Source organism: Symphalangus syndactylus, chromosome 4, assembly GCF_028878055.3.
Source record: "Symphalangus syndactylus isolate Jambi chromosome 4, NHGRI_mSymSyn1-v2.1_pri, whole genome shotgun sequence".
Taxonomy (NCBI): Eukaryota; Metazoa; Chordata; class Mammalia; order Primates; family Hylobatidae; genus Symphalangus; species Symphalangus syndactylus.
The window spans coordinates 68,740,287-68,763,017 of record NC_072426.2 but is presented as its reverse complement, the minus strand read 5'-3'; the positions used below and the strand labels follow the sequence as shown (position 1 = coordinate 68,763,017).

Genomic DNA, 22,731 nt, shown 5'->3' with positions numbered 1-22,731 from the left:
CGTGAGCGGCAGGCAGAGGCTCAGGGCCTCCGCGACCCCAGAGGTGAGCTGCTGGCTCTCCCTGACAGTGGCAGCCGTGGCCCGGGAGGTGCGCGGACCAAGCTGTCTCCTGCCTTGGGCTTCTGACACCTTTACAGCCTCTGAAAGGGTCCCCGGAGACACCCTTCAGGGACGGGTGTCGAGGGGCTCCGAGCCCGCGGCTGACAGCCGCGCTGCGGAAGAGAATGTCACTGATTGAGGGCTCTGGGGACCTGGGTCCTGGCGCCTTGGACCTTAGGACCATGCACGTCCCGGGGCGCGTTGGGGGATGATAGGAAGATTCGGGGAGAGAAGGGGGAGAAGTGGTGCTTTCGTCCTGACGCCACTTAACTTTTCCTTGTCCTTGAACCCAACCTCACCCCGGGGAACCTTAGCGGACAGAAGATGCGGGGGTTTCAACCAAACCATCCACGATCTAGAAAACACGAAAATCCCCCAAATTCCGGTATGGCCTGGGACTCATGAGCTGGGGGGTCTTGCGGATGCTGTTGGCACATTACCCCAAATCTTCCCTTCCATCCAACCCCTCCTGACGCCCCGAGTTGGGGCTCCCAGAGGCTTTAGTCTTCTGCTGTGATTGAAGAACCACGCGCGGCCTCACGCCGGTCGCGCTCCGCAGTCCGGAGTATGCCTCTCTCAGATTCAAACTGAAACCCAAAGGCACGTTTGAGAATTCGTTTCCTTTGCCTGTGCGGGTGAATGATTCCCAGTTGTAGTTCTGGGGAGGGAAGGGATGGGGGGATCGATCGCCCAGGCAAGGAAGAGGGCAGGTACCTGTCCGGGAAGCCTGCAGGGGCGGGGGCGTGTAGCCAACTGGGGAGAGCCGCAGGGTCCCTGCCGGTTGCGGCAGCGCCGCTCCTCCCCTCGGCTCCGCAGCCCGGCGACCCGGCCAAGTTCAAGGCCCTGGACCTGCAGGGGTCTGAGCACTCTCAGCCAGTAAGTAACGAGATGCACCTTCCTCTCCTAGAAGCCGAGCCCCGCTGCGGAGCTCCCGGCGGCCCAGCCCCGAGGCTCTGGGGCCGCGCCGCGCGTCCCTGCCAACCGGCACCATGAACACCATCGTCTTCAACAAGCTCGGCGGTGCAGTGCTGTTTGAGGACGGAGGCGCCTCGGAGCGGGAGCGGGGTGGCCGGCCCTACAGCGGTATACTGGACAGTCCTCACGCCCGCCCCGAGGTGGGCATTCCCGACGGCCCGCCCCTCAAGGACAACCTCGGCCTGAGACACCGGAGGACCGGGTATGCGCACTCCCCTGGGGGCCCTGCCTGCCTGCGGCCCGGAGGGGTGGGGGCGGTGAGCTGTGCCGGGGTCCCGTGGCAACGGGGTCGTGTGGACGGGAAAGGGCCCGGAGTTCCCTGGGAGTGCAGGTCTGCCCCTCCAGGGCTCGCGCGTTCTCAGTTAAGGGGCTCCTATCTTAAAACATGAGGGATCAATTCGTCGGGGCAGCTCCAAGGAGCTTGGTGGAGACTAAGGGCGCCAGGAGCTGCCCCTCGGCCCTCGGCTGCCTGGACCTCGGAGTTGGGGGTTATTTGCCCCTCTCCGGACTGCGGGTGCCGGTGCGCGGCTGAGAGCGAGGAAAAAGGACTGAGCTGTGTGCAGAGAAACAGGCGAAGCCGAGCAGTCGGGGAGTGCAGGCTCAGGCTCCGCGGACTTCTCTTCGGTCACCCCAGCCCCTCGCCAGAGCCCCGCGGCTCGCCTGGCCCAAGGAGTCGGGAAGGTCGCCTCCCGGCAGGGAGTCGCAGGCGTGCACGCGGCTCGGCGGGGCCGGCGGCGAACCCGGAGGGGGAGGCCCCGGGCTTGCGGGGCCGGGTTTGAGTTTAGCGGGGTGAGGGGTATGCTGGGGGGCAGTAGCTTGCGGGTGGGCCAGCTGCTCAGACTGCCGGTGAGTGGAGGGCAGGCTCTGCCTGGCCCGATCCCGGCGGCTCCCCGGGCGCACCGCCGGGGAGGAGCAGCCTTCCTGGCGGCCTCCACCTGAACGATTGCATCAGCTGCTTGTTCTGCGGCGTCGCTGCTTAGTAAAACAGAGATTCGGTTTCGTCAAAATGTTACTACCAGTCGCTTCGGGTGGAATTGCATTTCAAAGTGTTTAAAGAGGCAGAAACCCAGGAGGCTCCGGCGCAGGCGCGCAAGCCTCGGGGAGCGGCTGGGCTCGCAGGCGGCCGCGCGCGACACCTCCCGGACCCGTGCGGGAGCGCAGCGCCCCAGGCCACACTCCAGGCTCCAGGCTCCAGGCTCTTGGCTGCCTCTGCCTCTACCCTCTCTGAATATGCTTTTCCTGAGGTCTTTTTACTTTACCTGATGGGACAGAGCTTGCCGTACTTTTAACCTTCCCTTAGTCGGGAAACGGCCCGACAGTGCTTTTGGGTTCTGCAGCTTTCCTCCACAAACCACCACCTCCTTTGGAAAGTTTCCCCCTTTTCCTGAAAGATCAAAGGAAATAGCTTAAAGAGAGCCGGGGCGGCAGTGCTCCTTTGCTTTATTCCCTATGTCCAGTCGGCGACCTTTCCCCTGACCACAAGCGACGGAAAGCCTCTGGGAGCAGACAAGAGATCCCCGAGGGAAGTTTCGAGAGCCAGCTGCATACCCTGCCAGGCCTGCCAGGCCAGGGCCACTCGAGGGCGCGGCGCCAGCGGGCGAGGGAAGGGTAGCAGTTAGCCCCGCTGCCCAGATCCGCGACTGGAATAGCAGTTTTCTTCAAATCACTTGACCTTCGTCTCCTAAACCTCTAACCTTGGGGTATTGGGTTCAAGGTATCCCCCTATTCAAGATAAACCTATCGAAATGATCTCCCCATCCAGAAACTGTGTGGCTCCCACTTCCTGCCTCTCCCAAACTCTGGGCTCGCGCAGAGCAGGGGCGCAAGGCAGGAATGCGCAGCTTGGATGCGGGGCCCGGGCTTGGCCGGGGCGTGGAGGGGCCGGGCGGGCAACCGCGTCGCTCACCAGGGCCTCCTCCTCTGCCCACGTTCCAGCGCCCGGCAGAATGGCGGGAAGGTGAGGCACAAGCGGCAGGCCCTGCAAGACATGGCGCGGCCCCTCAAGCAGTGGCTTTACAAGCATCGTGACAACCCGTATCCCACCAAGACCGAGAAGATACTCTTGGCCCTCGGCTCGCAGATGACTCTAGTGCAGGTAATCAGGATCCATTAACCCCCTGATCCGTTTCCCGGCGAGGGGCTGAAGAGCAGGAACGCTTAGGGTTCGTGTGGCTCTCCACGTGGCGCTTCTACCTGGAGAGGGCTGGAGCCGAGCTGTGGGAGTTTCTGAATTACCTCTCACCCTCATCCCTCAGTTCAGTGCAGATGCTCCGTGCGGGAGAGAATGCAGGATGCGCTGTCAGGGAGGGAAGGGAAAAGTAAACTGCAGACTTATGAGAAGGTTCAACATTAGTGAGCATCAGAATCGCCTGGAGAGCTTAAAACACAAATCGCTAGGCCCCACCTCCGAGTTTCGGATTCAGCAGGTCTGGAGTGAGACCATCATTTGCATCTCTTACAAGGCCCCAGGTGTTACTGAAGCTGAGGCTAGGGAGGAACCCCACTTTGAGAACCACGCAGTGTGACGCTCCATATTAAGGCCCAATATTAAAGCTCAGGTACAGAGTAACTTTCAAAATTACCATTACTGACAGCTAGGAGTAGGGGATAGAAAGACAAGAAATGATATTTGGATCAACAACCTCCCCAACTTATTATTATTTTTTAATAGGAAGCATCCTAAGCATTAGCTGCAATCCACAGCATTTTGCTCCTGATGCTTTTCTGCTGGGCTTAAGGAGAGGAGGCAGATTTCAGATGGTTGGGTTACTTTGCCAAGTGTAGAGAAATGGTGCAAAGTTTGTGTGTTCTCTGGTTAGCAGCGTTACTTTACATTTGACTAGCTTTTCAAAACCGAATCTTACTGTTCACAAAACCACGATGTTGTAGGCAGCTACTATCAGAATTTTACACTTGACATAATCAAGAGTTGGGGCGGTTGTGTCAGTAAAAGACAGAGAGGACTGGAAATAAATAATTCTGGATCAAATGCTCTTCCCATCATGTCACAGTTTTTTAAAATAAATACGGTGGCTTGAATTTTTTACATGCAAACAGGCAAATTTATTCAGAAAGAAGAGGAGGAGGAGCTACATCAGGTGAGAAGTTTTGCACATTGCAGTAGCATTACCTGACTGTGAAAATTTGGCCATTCCACTAAATTTACAGTAAGCAGGAACTCCAAAAAGAAAAAAGGAACTAGTGGATAAAATAAAAATTGCTTTCCAGCGTATTTAAAATTTCCCTTTAGGAATTACTGGAAAGTTGGACAAGGCATGAAAGTTGACTTATAGTCAGGCTATCAATGCTAGAATATGTAATTTCTGCTTATTTTCAGAATATAATTATATACAAAGACATCTGTTTTCTTTCGTATTATCAGGCAATGGTATTAATAGTGATTTGCTGCAGCAGTGGAGGGGAAAATTAATTTAGTGTTCTTGGCTTAATATCTGTTTAACATAAAACTATGAATCTTTTAGCGATTTACCAAAGTAGTTTCTAAATAAATTATTCCAGTCAGAAAAACCTGACTTATGAAAATAAATAACCTATGTTAAAATTTCAGTTTAAATAAGTATGCTATTTCTTTTTAAAATACACTAATTTATAGAGTTATTTGAATATTTCACAGTGATGTCAGCAATGAAACACTAGGTTATTTTGGCCGATTATATAGTTCTATATTTAATAGAGGCTATTCTTTCATACAGAAAGCAAAAGGACATTTATGCCATGTTTTAGGACTTTTTAAATTATGAAGTAGCATTTGTCATTAGGAGAGCCATTTAAACTTTCTTATGTAGTAGTTTTGTTGAGCTGCAATACAAGTAGTTGTAATTTTAAATTATTTGCCACCTGTAATGATAGTTCAAATACAAATAAAAATGCTTTTTACATTTAGATCTTGGTAAGGCTATTACATTTTTAAAATATGCTTTACATGAAATTTTCATTCAAAACACTTTTTTTCCTCTTACACTAGTGCTCAGAAAATAAAAATGCACAAAAATATGTAATTTTAAGTGGGGTAAAATGGTTTTTATAATAATAAATGACAACAGTATAATGATTTCAAATTTTATTATTAATGAAGCTGGTCTCTGAAACTTTAAAGTGATAATGGAAAAAATAAAAATGTATGGAATTACCAATGGATCTTATGGCTGATCCTATGGCTGATCATTGTTCAAATGCTATAGAAGTACACTCTGTACTCTCAAAATATAAACAGCTTTATTGTGGAATAATATAAAATGGTATGTGATTGGGGTTTGTATTATTGCAGGATATGGAACTTACCAAGGAATAATGAGTAGATGTTAATGCTTCCTCCTCTAATAATGGAAGTCTCATATTCCTGTGATATGTCCACATACAATTTGTTAAAACTGCTATGTTCCAAGATTCTGTCTCCTTTGTTGACATAACTCTGTTTTTGCTTGGTATTGAGTGTGCCTGCTGAGATATAGATGCCGTTATCAGCTACAAGGCTTATTATAACTGTTAAATGTTCAACAAAATCTCAGATCAGTCCTTATTCATTATTCCAAGTGTCATATTACATGGTGTGGAAATGAAGTGCTCAATATTTCAGTTGAATAGCTCAGAAGTTCATTAATTCAGTGTGTTCAAACATGGACAGATGCCAGTTTATCCCTTTGGGTGTACTGTAACAATTGCTCTGTCAACATGATGAATGTAAACACCTTTGTTAGAGTAGGATGAATATTATTTAGTTTTCCCTCCCAGCTTCTAGATGTTTGGCTTTCTAATATTTCACTATAAAATATGGGAGATAGACAGATAGATACTGATATAAATTATAATTATATAAATTAGTCATACCTAACTATCTCCCATATTTTATAGTGAAAGCTTAGACGCCCAAACGTCTATACATACATACACATATAGCATTCAGTCTGATATTAAAATTCTGCTCCAGAACCTTTTCTTGATAAGGAGACCTGTTTCATGTAAAACACAATTTGAAGAGAATATGAACGACAACCCGAAGGAATCCATATAGATTAAAAGTGGAAAATTTGAACCGATATTTTTACCTTCAGTGAAACAGATGGAATTTGCATTAATTCATCAAGAAAGAAATGCAAAACAATTATATGCAAATTTGTTAACCAACTGTTTGCTGTTTGCAGGACCTACTGCAAATACGCATTAAAGACTTTGGAGTGTGTCTAGCTGTTAGGTTGTACTGAAAAAAACAAAACAAAAAACCCCAGCAGAATACATATATTACCAGATTGGGTGGTGGCCAGTTTATGAAATCAGTTTTAAAACAGTCTATATTAGACATCAGCAAACCTTTCTGGAAAATCACCTAAAGTGTAACTATTATAATATGATTAAAAAAAAGACTATGAGTATATAAAAGAGGTATGACTCCTATACACGAAAAGTTAGTTAATCCCCTATGACATTTAAATCATTTAAATGTTCCCCCATTTTTGTCTGTTAGAAGGGTAGTGTATTACCTTTTTTTTAAATGAAGGCCATTGCATTTTCATTATAAGAAGAGTTTCATAAGAATTGGATTTTACACTGTACCATGTGTGGTTGCTGTGTGAAGACTTAAGGTTAGTTAAGATTTAAGGTTAGTCTGAATTATGTCCTGTTTAGTAAAGAAAGTTACAAAAATGTTTTGGAGTTGAATTCTAGTAAATATGAATGATCTAGGGGAAGTTGCAGGCTGTACTCTGTGTGTGAAAGGAGCAAAGAAGGACAAAAACACTCTTGCTGGAGACAGTACTGGTCAACAGAGGGAGGTTAGTACCTAGTAGAAAGGAAATTAACATTGCTGTAGGGGAACTCGGGCTGTATTCACCCATCTTAATTTTTAGAGCTAGCAAGGATATTAGGAACCATCAAATCCATTTTAGAGATGAAGGATTCAAAGTTCAGAAAAGTTGAATAATTTATCCAAATTCACACAGCATGGTTTTGGCAAATTCAGAACAGGAAGCCAGGTCCTCTTCCATTGTGTGGTGATTATGGGATAACAGGACATTTATGAGGATTTGAAGAAGTGAAGTGATTAAATCAAAATGGTGCATCAATTCTTGAATTTGATGATAGTTGCTAAGATCCATTTAAGAGAACAGAATGGAAGACAGGGAAGTTAGAAAGAGAAATGTTTTCAAATTCCCAGTTAGTAGTATGGTTAGATAAAGTAGTTGGATGAAGATTTTGGCAGTGAGTTGAAGAATCCAAGGGAAGTTTGAGAAATTTCATGAAGAAAGGGATCAGGCTCCTTGTGCTTCCACAGCTAATGTTCACTGGTGTATCCCAGTTAATTATTATGTAGTTCTTTTCCACGAGTCCTTCCAGGAGTGCAGAAGACAAAGCTTATTCATTCCTAGGACTTAACATCATGGCTAAAGTACAATAGTCACTCAATAATTTTGTTTTCTGTCTGTAGAGAATGGGAAGGACTGAGAATTTGAAGTCAGACTGAATCTTGGTAATAGTAACATAGCTTAGCAGGAAGAAGTATTGGTGGACTGACTTCTGAAATGCTATAGTGAGATAATAAGTCATTGCATATAAATTTGAAAGGATAACTATCATTGCTTCAGGTACAAAGAAGATAATATTGACTATATTGAATATTAAATACATATGGGAAACCCACCATGTGCTTACCCATGAGGACAGGGAGAAAAAGTATAATTTGAGGTTTGTTTAAAGTAGAATAATAAGGACTTGAGTAATGCACAAAAAATGTGTATTTATAGTATAAGTCTAGAAAAAAAGTAGAAATTTCCAGTGCAAACATTGCCACACAAACCATTATAGTAATCTGGCCTTTCTTCAAAGCCTAGCTTAAATTCCTCAGTTTGGTCATGTTCTGGACCAAACTGGCAGAAAGACTTCATTCTCTTCCCGTGTTTCATTCTTTTAAAGGCAAGTATCGCCCTTTTGAGTTTCTAAAAATCTGTGCACTGATGATAACCTGATATTTTAGAAGAAATCTCAAGTATCAAATCCAGTAGCATCTTAAAAAAAAAAAAAGAGTGGAAGTAGCTTTTCTTTGTCTTGAAATGTTTCTTTCTTTGCCTTCACCTATTTGTCTAAGAAACACTTGACTTTTGGCTTAAAGTGAGGAATTCTTTGGTTTATTTTCCCCCTCTTCACCGATGGCTCTACCTCTGCTTGTTTTGCTAGCTCCGCTTTTGGAAGCGAGCAGGTCCCACCTTTTTCATCTCTAATGGTTTCCAAAGCTTGGTCCTTGACCCTGCTTTCATTCTCTCTACTCTTGCAACTTTGACTATTACCTCTGTGCCTTTTCCTCTTGAATTTGCTCATCCCCTCCCTTCAATCTCAGATACCACTTTTATTTTCTTACCAGACATGTCACCAACATTAGCACCTCGAACTAGACATTGCCCAAGCCAAACATATCATTTTATCCTCAAAAAGTTTTATCTCTTTCCTCAAATGCACTACCCTTCTCTTGGTTCCACAGGTTTGATGACTCAAGGTCATCTTTAACTCTTCCCTCTTCCTCAACCCCTACAATTTCTCTGGAATTTCACTTCTCTTTGTTCCTGCGTCCTCTTTATCGGGAATGCACTTCCCTTCCCTCTCGACCTGATCTATTCTGGACTTTCTTCAAAGGCTCACTTAAATTCCTCAAAAAGGCTGGAGTCATATATGAAAGTAACCCCTTTTTCCTTTGGACTCCTGTATCATTTTAATGTCTTGTCTGCCATTCATCACATTCTTTCTTATATTAGTTATTTGTATACCCTCCTACTTCTCTTACTGGACTTTCCTCTTACTAAAATTTTTTGATGTCAAGGCCTTTTCATTTTTCCTTATTCCACAAATACACTAAATGCTCAGTGACTGTAGTAAGCAACATGTTTGTCAAATGAATGAATGGATGTGAATGTCCAGTATTCTTATGTCCTGGGAATATTTAATGATCAGAGGTGCTGAGAGAGGCTTAGCTCCTTTATGAGAAAATAATTGCACCATGGATAATGTTTTTAAGTTTTGTTAATTGAAAAATAATACCGTTTTAGGTGTCAAATTGGTTTGCTAATGCAAGACGTCGGCTTAAGAATACTGTTCGACAGCCAGATTTAAGCTGGGCTTTGAGAATAAAGTTATATAACAAGTATGTTCAAGGCAATGCTGAACGGCTTAGCGTAAGCAGTGATGACTCATGTTCTGAAGGTTTGTTAATATTTTTATTTTGCTTTCTTTATTTTGCCTCTATAGCAAGTTCACCATAATTGCTATTTTTAAGGTTGCTCCCACAAAATATGATGGTGCCATAATGGTTCTTTTTTATTGCATGAAGTAACTTCATTTTTATAATACTATAAATGACCAAAGGAATGATGGCCATTTCCTCTTGTTTATAGATATACCATGTGTCAGAATAACATATTCAGTGAAATTCATTAAAATTAAAATACGATAAGTGAGAGATGACATAAATATTTTCTTTCATTGCCTAAAAATTGATCTTGAATATCAAAGATAATTTTATATACTTTAAATATATTTCCTTTATATATTTTTAAGGATTAAATATAAGAGTTGGGTGGCTGGGGGAAAGTATGCATACCATCCTACTTAGTGATACTGTTCCACTTTAGATGGAGAAAATCCTCCAAGAACCCACCTGAACGAAGGGGGCTATAATACCCCAGTTCACCATCCCGTGATTAAAAGTGAGAGTTCGGTCATCAAAGCAGGAGTGAGGCCAGAGTCACGGGCCAGTGAGGACTATGTGGCACCCCCCAAATACAAGAGCAGCTTGTTGAACCGTTACCTTAATGACTCTTTGAGACATGTCATGGCCACAAACACTACCATGATGGGAAAAACAAGGCAAAGAAACCACTCGGGATCTTTTAGCTCCAATGAATTTGAGGAAGAATTAGTGTCTCCATCGTCATCAGAAACCGAAGGCAACTTTGTCTATCGCACAGGTAAGCCCGTGCTTTCTGTAGTAATTCCTGTGATACCTGTTTAAAGCACAATTAAAACTGCATCCGAGGGATTTATTTTAACAGGTATAAAGGCATCAGATTATTCACATATTGCCAATAATTCAGTTTTAAAGCTTTCGTTTTGTTTAGAATTGCCAATGGATACATTTGTTAGTAGATTATGGTCTTATTGAGAAATTTTCAGTTTTCATATTAAAGACAGGAAGTTTCATTCTTTTTATATTTTTAATTTTAATTTTTTAATATTTTCACTTTGTTTTTATACAAAAATAACTCAAGATGGAAGAATTTTCATTCTTAATAATAATTTTAATCTTCACAATAACAATGTTTAGGGGGATATATACTGGCTTTTATGAATAATTTATAATAGAGGATAGTGCCGGCTTGTGGCCAGTCATGCAAATAGTTTGTATTTTGTCTTTTCTGTTAAATGCTTTGATTGCTAAATAGTGATGGTAAATGAAAACAAATTAATAGGGTGTCAAGCTTTTGTGAAAGAAAGGTATAGGTCTGGTTTCCATTACTCTGGAAATTTTACTCTCATTCCTGAAACGCATAAGCAGGGCTGAAAAATAGCTTTTAAAATTTTACTTTCCTTCCAGAAATAAAGGATCGATTCCTACCTGTCCAAAACTTTCAGATGGAGTAGTAGGTTTGGTAAAAATTTCTATCTTGACTTCGGTTCCCAGAGAGGTTTGCTCTTAAGAAGTGTATGAGGTGACTTTGGAACAAGGAATATGCATGACCAACATCTGGTGTAGACAGAGTCTGGGTCCTGAAAATGTCAGCAAATGAGATTTAGAATATTAGAGCTGGAAATAACCTCAGAAAACATCTAGAACAGGCACATTACATCACAGATAAGAAAACCCAGACCAAGAACACATAGTAGGTACTCTCCTCCAGATATCTGAGTCTACACAAGAGATAGGAAGAACATCACTACTATAATCACTATTATTATCCCTACTACTACCAATCATGTATAGAGTAGTTACGATATAGTAATGATATAAACTATACACATTTTACTACATCTTTTCTTCATAATATCAAGAAGCTTGGTTCATGAACAGTAAGGCTTTATTAAGAAATCTAAAGTTGCTCTGTTAATGTACCCTTTAGATCATTTCGCCAGCAATCTGATTTTCAAACGTCTACAAATATATATGAGACAAATGATCTACAAAGATCTCAGAGAAAATAGCAATACATTTCTAAAGAATTAAACAACCTCACTTTCTCTTTGCATCACCAACTCCAACAATAAAAACAAACTCCAAACACTCAGAAATACAGAAATCGTCTTGTAAATAATAATTGGGTCTAGGAAGAAGAAAAAATAGGATGAAATTTAGCCAATAATGAAAATGAAGATGGGCAAGGTGGCTTACACCTGTAATCCCAACACGTTGGGAGGCAGAGGCAAGAAGATTCCTTGAATCCAGGAGCTTGAGACAAGCCTGGGCAACATGGTGAGACCCCCATCGCTACAAATTTTTGTGTTTAATTACCCATGGTGATTACCATGCATGGTGGTGCATACCTGCAGTCCCAGCTACCTGGGAGGCTGAAGTGGGAGGACTGCTTGAGCCCAGGAGATCAAGGCTGCAGTGAGCCGTGATCATGCCACTGCACACCAGCCTGAGCAACCGAGGGAGACCCTGTTGCAAAAAAAAAAAAAAAAGAAAATGAAGACACTACATATTAACATCTGACTATTGTGACCAGAGAAGAACTTGAAAGTAATTCAGAGTTTTATGAATGTTTATTTTTAGAGACAGGAAAAGAAATCACATTGTTCAAACAGATAATTGAAAAAAATAAAATAAAAAAGGTCAAATGGGAAGCTGAAAAATAAATAAGAGTTGACTCTTTTAAAACAATAATAAATTAAATGAGCAAAAATCGACACAAATTAAGATTGGAAATTACAAAGGAAGGAAACAATAATCAATAAATAGTTATTAAACAAAAAAGGTTTTAAAAAATTATGATGAAGTACTATGCACAGTTGTTTGGCAATATACTATATGTAAATGTGTATTTAAATAAATTGGCATTCTCCACACAAATTAAAAGTTCATAAACAAGAAAAGTTTTAAATGGCCAATAACTCAGGAAAAATTAAGATTTTTAGTCAATCCAGTTCCCAAAACACATGACTTAATACATCCATTTCTTTTCAAACTTTGAAGAAGTAATTAATGCTCGTGTTTTATACATTTTTCTGGAACGTATAAAAAATATCAATTTTTTTAAAAATGTAAATGTTATCCTACTTCCAAACCAGATTAAGACTGCATAAAAGTCAAGATCTTTATTTATAATACTGATACTATGAAAATACTTGAGAAATATTTATAATGTAATATTAATTGAAAAACAATTCAAAATTGTGGAAACACTATATAACACAGTTATGACAGTACAAATGTGCATAGGCAAATACAAAAAAAGACAAATACATTAATTTTAATAAGACAGAGTAACTGGTAATTGGTAATCTTTTATTTAAAAATATTTTTCTTATAAAATTTTTAACATTGCCTGGTAAAAACATAGGTTAGATGCCTACGCAATTTTCCCAGTGTGGTGAGTCTTCTGAAAATGCATGCTCTTTTCAAAAGTGACAAAATATAAAGCCAGAATGAATAGCATACCTGTATAGTTGATTCTTTTCAAAGTTAAATATCTCGGTGGCTTATTTTTATTAAAGCATTCCAAAGGCACTTGGTCCATAGTATGGACTATTCATTTGCCAAATTCTATTTTTAAATAAAAGCCTATTTTTTTTTTTTTAGTTATGCAAGCAATGAGAAAGCAACCTAGACATGTAAACTTCTGGTTTTACAGGGGTGTGCATCAACTTAAAAAGGGCAGACTAAATGATTTGTTTTTATGGTTGGAGAATGAAGAAAGACTGGTGGCCTAAGAGTGATCTGCTAGGTTTCAGGTCAAAACAGTCAATGGCTGTCTTCGGTGGGAATTAAGTGACAGTGTTGCTGCAATTGTAGCTGGGTTACCAGGCATGTATAAATAGTAAAACGGGATTTCAAGAAATACTTTCTGAGAAACTGCTATGGTTTTCTCTGGCATACAACCTTCTTCTGAACTAAATAGAAATTTTCTAAGTCGTATTAACACCCCCTCCCCCAGTGCTACACTAGTACAAAGATTTTTAACTTTCAAATTTTTTAAAAGAACACTTTACAATTTGTTTTTGTTACAATTTATTGCTAAGGAATTTTTCTTTTTTCTTTTTTTTTTCCTTTTTTTTGAGATGGAGTCTTGCTCTGTCGCCCAGGCTGGAGTGCAGTGGCACGATCTCAGTTCACTGCAACCTCCACCTCCCAGGTTCAAGCAATTCTCCTGCCTCAGCCTCCTGAGTAGTTGGGATTACAGGCGTGTGCCACCACATCGGGCTAATTTTTTGTGTTTTTAGTAGAGATGGGGTTTCACCATGTTAGCCAGGATGTCTCGATCTCCTGACCTCATGATCTGCCAGGCTCAGCCTCCCAAAGTGCTGAGATTACAGGTGTGAGCCACCATGCCCGGCAGCTAAGGAACTTTATCCATTTATTCTTCCGTTTTTGTTAGAGTAGCTGTCTTGTGATGAGTTTTATTAAATATATGGAATCAAATAGCCAATTGAGGCCAGGCATGGTGATTCACACCTGTAATCCCTGCACTTTGGGAGGCTGAGGCAGGCAGATCACCTGAGATCAGGAGTTCGAGACCAGCCTGGCCAATATGGTGAAACACTGTCTCCACTAATAATACAAAAATTAGCTGAGCATGGTGGGAGGCACCTCTAATCCCAGCTACTCGGGAGGCTGAGGTACGAGAATCGCTTGAACCCAGGAGGCAGAGGTTGCAGTGAGCTGAGATTGCACCACTGCACTCCAGCCTGGGTGACAGAGTGAAATTGTGTCTCAAAAAAAAAAAAAAAAAAAAAAAGCCAGTTGAAAGTTGGTGTGAGAAAGGATAATGTATCACTGAATTTTATTTCACTTATTATTATTAAATTCTAGGGGGCAGAATCTTGTAGATTATAAAGTAGTAATCCTAATTGAAGATATTGCTAGAAACATCAAAGCAAACACAAACATATTTTTATTGATTTTACATAGACATTATTTCTCTGTAATCTACAGTCTTTGGCTTCATGCCAGGGCCATAGCAGGCTCTCACTACAAATAGGTTGAAACATTTTTGACGGTAGTAATTTTACCATTGCAATTGGTCAGAGTTATTAAGGTCATTGCGTCTAAATGTAATTAATACTCAAAGGAAATTTAGTCACTCAGTGTCCGTTGAATTAAGTCATCTAAATTAAAATTATAATTTGTTTTTATCATGTGAGCTTAGCGAATGGTAATTTTCAGATGTTTGACTGAGTGAATTTCCTTCCAAACTGATGTCCAAGCCTCTAGCCCCCAGGTGGTCTGCTCTCTCTGCTTTCTGAGGTGCCAGGATAAGGACCCCCGGTGTAATATCCACCTCCATTCCTGTTGAACCAGGGCTCAAATTCTCCAGATGGAACTGTTTTTGCCGCCTTACAGAGTGGGTTCTCACTGGAACCTTTTCTAACTTGAATTAGACTTTGACTTTACCCTCAGAACCAAGCCTATGGAATTTCTTTCTCTATTGAAGGAGGAAAGAGGTTTCTAAGAAGGAGTAAATCAGGCAAGTCTTGAATTAAAACCTGTGGAGTTCCCCTCCTGTTTTACTCTACTTGAGGACAAGCCCTTGTTTCATTTTTCCCTTTCACAGATCACAGATGATCAGTTTATAAAGGCCTAGTGCAGGCCAGGTGCAGTGGCTCAAGCCTGTAATCCCAGCACTTTGGGAGGCCAAGGCCAGTGGATCATCGGAGGTCAGGAGTTCGAGACCAGTCTGGCCAATATGGCAAAACCCCATCTCTACTAAAAATACAAAAAAATTAGCTAGGCATGGTGGAGCATGCCTGTGATCCCAGCCACTAGGGGGAGAGAGGCAGGGGGATCACTTGAACCTGGGAGGTGGAGGTTGCACTGAGCCTAGATCACGAGATCATGCCACTGCACTCCAGCCTGGGCAATAGAATGAGACTCTGTCTCCAAAAAAAAAAAAAAAAAAAAAGCCTATTGCATTAGAATGGTTGTTCTATGAGCCCCATGGCTCTGTTAGTATATACTTTATAAATTTATCCTGCTCCCAAGAGGTTGAATGTTTAAACTTCATCTTGTTAAACTCTCTAAAATCCCTCTTAATTAGACACATCTGGTATAAACCAAAGCATCTAGGCAGATAGGAGTGTTTTCTATGTTAGTATGAATTAATCAGGCTAACTTCCCATCTGCTTGATGGAGGTGAATATCCCTGGGAAGAAATGAAGATTTTAATTGAGAGAAAAAAAGAAGTCATTTATTGGTGTATGGGACACTTTGGGAGGTAGTATCCATTTGGATGTCCTGCTGCATTGGAGACATGGAACAAAACGAGAGAACAAGGCATTTTGGTTACTGGGGAAAGAGGAACAAGGACGTAGAAAGTTTGGGAGGATAACAAGTCCAACTGCCATCTCCAAACCTTTTTCTTGGCTCATAATGACCCTCAGGGGAGAAAGTGTTCTTTTTTCTTTTTCTCTCTCTTCCTGCACACTGTGTACCTTAAAATTTAAGCTGGTATCAGTAATAAAATCTAGATATGTTCATGAGTTCAGTAAACCATTGGATCTGCCTGGGCTTCAAGCTTAATTTATGGCATAGTTTCTTTGGAGAAATGTACTCTCCGTTCTTAACAACCAATGTAACAAGGACCCTTCTGGGACACAATCCATTGGCATATGAGGTGCTGCTCCTATGTGCATTCATTCCACATGCAAAAGTGATAATTCAGAGCCACTCCCTGAAAGCTCTGGCTTAGACTCACCGGAGCCCTGTGTTTGGTGCTGGCCACTCTATCCATGAAACCATATTTAAATGAACCAGAAGAAAGGTTTAAAAAGATGCCTTGGCAGATCTTTTTGAGCAGTGAATATTCCCCCTGACAATATCTGTTTCCTTCATTTCAGCTTTTGTTTTGGGGGGTAGCTTAAAAAAGTCTTACGGTGGCATCAAGAGTCATCTGTGTTAAGGGCCCTGCATGAGTGCCTCGGTGCACACGCACGGTTTCTCTTTTGGGCTTTTATTGACCAGTAAGTCTACCTTGGATACTTATTTTCTTATTTTATTTCCCTTTCTGTGCTGTCACTTTCTTGGTTTTAGTGAAAGAATTAAGCTTTGCCTTTTTGGATTATTCCAGACATTCTTTTCCTGGCATGCAAATGACTGTTGATGTGCTCCAGCAGAGAATAATAAAAGCCTCTATCACCAGTCCAGCGAGTGACATTTAAAGGATATTTGAAAGGTTGTCCAATTCCTTGTCTTGTACCTTACCTAACAAAGGCCATCTGGGAATGAGGTATTTCACATAAGTCCAATTTCCAGATAGCAGAAATTTAAGGACCAATTTAAAAAATAGAGAATTTTCTTCTCTTCTAAACTTACACTATTCAGCACAACTTTGGAGAGGTACTTTAATAATCTTTCTATTCTCTAAATGTCCTCTTCCTTGTATTTCTTATATACTGTTCCACCCTTTCAAATCAGTAACCTCAGGGTTAATCACAATCGGAAACTTGCCCCTCACTCGTTTGAATAAAGAGCCTTGTCTTCCTGACAGCCTTTTTGAAAGGGAACATTTCTAATTACTTATTTCTAAGCAGAATCTTTTAAAATGAGATTTATACAAATGCTGACCCTTTGAATATGCAAGGGATTGCTATAGAATTATAAAATCTTAAGCACTATTCAGAATACCACAGATTCTTAGTAAACATTTATGAGTGATTGTAGCAAAACACATTGACATGGATTCTTTCTGAAGTTCAAATTAATTTGATGTTCGAAAATTACATTTCTTTCTGGCTTCACTTGCAAAAATTCAAATGCAATTGTACCAGGGTTTCACCCATTGTGAAGAACTGAGAGATTAATGGCAGACAAGAAAAGAAGAAAAGAAATATTGGCAACATGAGCTGTGTGCTGGCTCCTTCAGAGGTGGCTTTCCATTCACTTTTCTTTGTTATTTGGTATCATGTGAGAGCCCGAAAAATCCTACATGTAGATGGATGCTGAGACTCGCACTTTCATACTATATGGCTTACAAACAAATCGAAAGTATGAGGCAGTTTAGCCTAGAAACTGTACAGATATTTTAGAGTTGTGTTTGCTTCTGACATTTTTGTCCTTTTACATTGTGGTACCTAAAAAAATGTAGCAACACTGATTTCATATTTGGCTGAATGTGGGCAAATTGTTTTCCGAAATGCAGCCGTATCCTATCTCTTTCCTTTGGTACTGGCTGTCACTGCCTTGTGTGTATTAAAAGCTCCTGGAGGCCCTGAAATTGTGTTGTATTAATTTTTATAATTCCCCTAGTGCTTACGACTGTGTCTTTCACGTATTTACTCTATAAATGTTTCTTCAGTGAATGAATTCGTGTTTTGATGATTTAGTATGTCTGCTCCTTAAATCATAAAAAACGTTAAATTTACTTAAGTATATGTTGATCTGTGTCTGTAAACAGAACAAGAGAAAGGGTCCTGAATACATTTGAATTGGTTTAAAAAAAGTTTTAAAAAGAAGAAAAATGTAAAGTAAAAAAAAAAAAACACTGAAGCTGAAAACAATGAAATGTTTAAGAGAATCAAAATAAAAACATAGAAAGAATAAAATGAAACTAAATCGATTTTCAAGTAAAAGAGTGACTTCCAAGGAGATGCAAGGATGAAAAATGGAGAAATTTAGATAGTTTAAAGAAAATCCACCAAAGAATAAAAAGCACAGCCAACAGACAAATAAAAACAAATGGAGCTTTTACAAATTTGACTTCACTAAGTAATGGGCTGTATTGTTTACCTAGTAGCACACATAGCCTTGGAGGTGAGACTTAAGAAACAAAGCACAGATCTAAACCCACTCGTTTAAACCCTGCGGCATGCCACCTTTACTGTCAAGGCTGACAAAAGTCAAAGTTGTGACTTCTTCAGAATGACTGTTTTTAGCTGCATATGAGAATAGGAGAAAGTCCATACAGAAATTTTACACTTTCTGTCTCCTCCATGTGCAAGAGCAAAGATCTCATACATTTTTGATATTTTCCTGCTAAGAACAAGTCTACCAACGTGAAATTTTGATCTTGCAAATGCATTCTCTGTATTTTGGCATTACCATTCTACTGATATTTATCAGCAAATCGATCATAATTGACTTTCTGATACTCAATGCATTTCAGACTTGCTTCAGTGGTCAGTCACATCCCGGGGCAGCTTCATAGAAGTGCTTGTTCATGTCACTATATTTAAGACTGTGTCAGTATTTCCATTAAGAGACTTTCTCATTCCCTAGGGCTTCTAAATAAGTTGTAAAAAATCAAGCCAAACTCAAAGCTGGCATAAAGGGGTCCTTTTTTTTCCTTCTTCTAGGTATAAGGAATATAAGCACCTAACTCCCATTAATTCTATATTTAGTTAGGTTTGTAAATGCTTTACACACTGACGAGACCAAATATGATCCATTGATGCTTCTGTGGCCTCAGATTAAAAAGAATTTCAAAAAGTTTTTACTGTCTATGAAAATAACAAGACATTCTAATTAATGAATATACAAGTGGTTTCTTTTCTCCCTTCTTCTTCTTTTTTTTTTGTTAGCTGCAGTTAGTTTTTTCCTTTCTGCCTCCCTACTTTGTTTCTAAAATTAAGAAGGTATTTTTCTGTGTTAAAATTTGTCTTGTTGATGTAACAGAATTTTTACACAGGGTAAATATGTGTTTCCTTCCAGTCCAGAGTTGTGGTACTTTTAATTTTGGAAGCCTGGTTTCTTGTTTTCCATTATAAATGATATCATTTATAACTGTGAGTTTTGAGGAAGTGAAAAAATATAATAATAAACGTGTTCACTTTGCCCAATTGCCTTCACAAAATTTGAATATTTTTCTGTTTTCAGTTTAAATGAAGGGTGGTGTGTTTAAATAACAGCTGCGTAATGAACTTTTTCTCTCTTTCCTCTTTGACAGCTTCCGTTACCCAATTTCTCTGTTTCATTGTACTAAAGAAGTAAATAGTCATGGATTTTTGTAAATCCAGCAATCAGCTTTTAAAGGATCTTCCAGATCAATCCCTTATTTTTCAGGTTAGGAAATTGCTTTAGCCTCTATACAAGGCCCTGAAAATGTTCACTTTTGGCTATGAGTTGCTCTGTTGCTTGGAGATGTGATCCTGATCCTTTGTACAGTAAGTCTAACGGTTTTTGGCAGCTTCAGGTACTTAAATGACTTTTACTTAAAAAATACTTAAATCATTAGTGTTGAACTTTTGAGAACTTGGAGTAGGTGTGTGTGCATTTCTAAAAGTTTCTCTGTTTTAATAGCTAGAGTGGAAAGGTTTTTACACAAGTTGATATTATAAATTGTGGGTTGTAATAGCCATACAGTACCTAGGGGTCATCTTTGGTTATTATGGGAAATAGAAATGGTTTGCAGAAGATCCCACACCGTTAATACTGGTGGCCAAAGGTTTCTGTGGGGTGTGTGTGTGTGTGTGTGTGTGTGTGTGTAGGTAGTAGTAGTAGTAGCAGCAGTAATAGAAATTAAATATAGTTGGAAAAACAAGGTTGCTTTTGAAGACGATCGGTGGCATCTCCCTTCTGCCTTGTACATAACACTGGAGACATTGAAGTTATTACCAGGAAGTGGCCAGAAACAACTTGAGGGATAACAACCCAGTTTGAAAGTGGTTTTGAGGAGATAGATTAGTCTCAGTTTGAAGCAGCAACACCACTCTACTTTGAACAGTTTGGAGTCTTCCCCAAAGTGAGTCAGTAACTGTTTTTCCAAGCCCAGCAGGAGGTGCTACAGGGTGAACTTCACTTTTAGCATTTGCTCGGGTCACACAACCAAAAAAAGCAAAATTGAAGTTTAGACTTCACCGGCTCATGGTTTTGGGCAGCACCTTAGCAATGGCCATGATTCTCTTAAGCGCTTTTTTCATGTCTTCCAGAATTGCTGGACTGCAGATAGGGGTAAAAAACTGCCTCTTGCCCACCGACTTCAGTACTTTTGAGTATCTTTGATACAGTGATAAATAACGTACATCTTTTACACACTGTGTTCACTTTTTGGTCCTATTACACACACATACACACAATTTTGTTTTTTTGTGTGCTGTTTTTGTTTTAAATGAAAATTTTGATCAGTTTGCATTTAAATAGAGAACATTTTTTACAATGTGATTTAGAGAGGAATATTTTAGTAATACAAAATTAAAATGGAAAAACAGAACTCAGATGAAAACGAAACCTTTTAAAATGCTGAAAGGTGGTCAGAGACAACCATTCATAAAGTGGTATTTCCAAGAAACAGCTTGCTTCTTAAGTTTTCACATAGTTGCCTGTGTATTAAGAACTGATAGTCCCTTCAGCTGAGCCAGTCTCAAGTGATGGTGAACAAATCTCCCAGTATGGCAGAGACATTTCAAGTAAGAATGCCCTGTTCTGCCAAGACTGTCATGATACTAAAATGTACCCTTTTGCTAAAGGCCAAAATTCAGAGTCTCTCCTCCCAGTTTCTACACTGATGTAGACAACAGATGCACAAAAAGGCAAGGTGGTATGTCACATGGCTTCAGAGCAAAAGGATGGCTATCTGGCAAGCGAGAGAATTCCTTAAATGTTACTGGGGCTTACATTTCTAAACATAAAATTCCTAGCCAGAAGCTATTTGGTGCCAAGTGTCTTTGCTGTGATGCCTGAGCCTAGCAGGAAGCTGGATGGTTGCAATACTGTGGCTGGCTGTTGGAATCCACACACCCTTTGTTAATTTGCAACCAAGATCGAGTGATATGATTGTTTTCCATTTTTTTCTTATCATTGTTTCGGTTGCATCTAATCTTGGTATATTTTCTTCTCCTAGAATTCTCTTCTGAGCTGCTAAATCTATCCAGATGGGTCATAACCTTGTCACTAGTGCAACTGGACTTGTTTTAGTTTTGATGGTGTCTCCTGGGTTCATTTATTTTAGACCTTTTTAGAAATATGGCACCAATTCATGTTTATGCAGCAACCCATGGGGACTCTAGCTTATCTAACTGTGCACTTTTTTTCTTTCAACTGTGTACTTTTTTCTTTCAGAAGATTTTGTATGTATATTTTTTTTCTTAAAATGTGCTTGGAAAAGTATAAGCATAAATCATCTGGAATAGTAATTCTCAACTATCTTGAAAGGTGTGCGAGGACTATTTCATGGTTACTATGATTGAAGCAGTAAAATTTAGTTTATAGTTACAATAACTTTCCTCTCATTAGGAAAATATAAAAAAGCTCAACTTTATGATTTCACGACATATTACCAACCCTTAAATTCCATTCTAATCCCCACCCCCTGACACACACAGACTCTGTGAAATGCTCATAGGAAGCTCAGAGAAGAACCGTAGAGGCATATGACCCGTCTGTGCTATGTTTGACCTCACCTTGTCTCTCAGAAGCTTTCATTAAAATGACAGCATAAAGGTCTGGGTAGAGGCTGGGTTGAAGAAATACACATCAAATGTATATTTTGATTACAGTAAAGTTCCCGCTGCTTCAACTATGATTTTGGCACTTTGTAGTGCCCCAGTTTTCTCTCCAACCAGCCTCCTTACCTACATGAAATTATCCACTTGTAGATGAGACCACAGGAAGCTATAATGTGGACAGAGCAGAGAGCAATGCCTTAGAAATCAGCAGCTCTGTGTGTTGGCCAGATCTGTTAGCAACTGGGTATGTGTTCTAAGGCAAGCCCCTTTATTAATCATGGCTTTCATCCCTTTAGCTGTAAAACGAAGATGTATGACAAGATAATCCATAAGTACCTTACACCTCTGACAGCGTGCAATTCTGTGCAATGCATAGGGAGACAAGGAAGCCCACAGTTTATAGAAAGTCATAGCTAAATGCATATCGCAGTGTCTCTATTAGAACAGAACTTGGGCTCTGAGCCACAAGACAGGGACATTGCAAAGGAGCATTGGGGAGCATAGCACCAGTAAACCTCCCTGCTGGCAGATAAAGGACTCTGCCCAGTGGGGGTGTTGGGCCCTGAGCATACGGTAGGAGGCCAAGAGGGTAGATGACACGTGTTTAAATCTGGCAATGTTTGCCTTATGTCATGTGTCATTTTTTGGAGATCTCTCCCAAGATTACAGAAGTATGCTATATTTTAATTTTTCTGATAATTTTTATCAGAAGTATATTTTCTGACATTTTTATTATTTTAAGTACATATTATATACTTATAATCTACCTACAATTTATTTTTGTAAATTATATGAGATCATAATCAGACTACTTTTTTCTCTGCCAAATGAGCAGCCAATTGTCCCAACACATTTTACTGAATACTTCTACCTTTCCTTATTGATTTGAAATGCTACCCCTATTATATACTGACTTCCTTTATATGTATGCCTGTTTCTGGACTCTGTTGTATTCTATCAAACTTAAACATATATTAATAGCATAACATTTGATTTCCTTTTTATTTTATTTTAAGTTCTGGGATACATGTGCAGGATGTGAAGATTTGTTACATAGGTAAACGT

At 40.3% G+C, this 22,731-nt stretch overlaps 1 protein-coding gene across 3 annotated transcripts in view; it reads left to right on the top strand.

Annotated features, from left to right (window-relative positions):
* The window catches only part of MKX (mohawk homeobox), a 75,569-nt gene that overhangs the window by 1,773 nt on the left and 51,065 nt on the right, over positions 1-22,731 (top strand). For 2 of the 3 annotated variants that reach the window (XM_055275004.2, XM_063637326.1), the window contains exons 2-5: positions 1,007-1,276; positions 3,010-3,169; positions 9,126-9,279; positions 9,708-10,043. In XM_055275004.2, coding sequence (XP_055130979.1) covers positions 1,089-1,276; positions 3,010-3,169; positions 9,126-9,279; positions 9,708-10,043 — 838 coding nt within the window. In that variant the 5' untranslated portion in view covers positions 1,007-1,088. Of the gene's footprint in view, positions 1-36; positions 44-1,006; positions 1,277-3,009; positions 3,170-9,125; positions 9,280-9,707; positions 10,044-22,731 lie in introns of those variants that run through there. The other variant, XM_063637325.1, reaches the window with a different exon arrangement.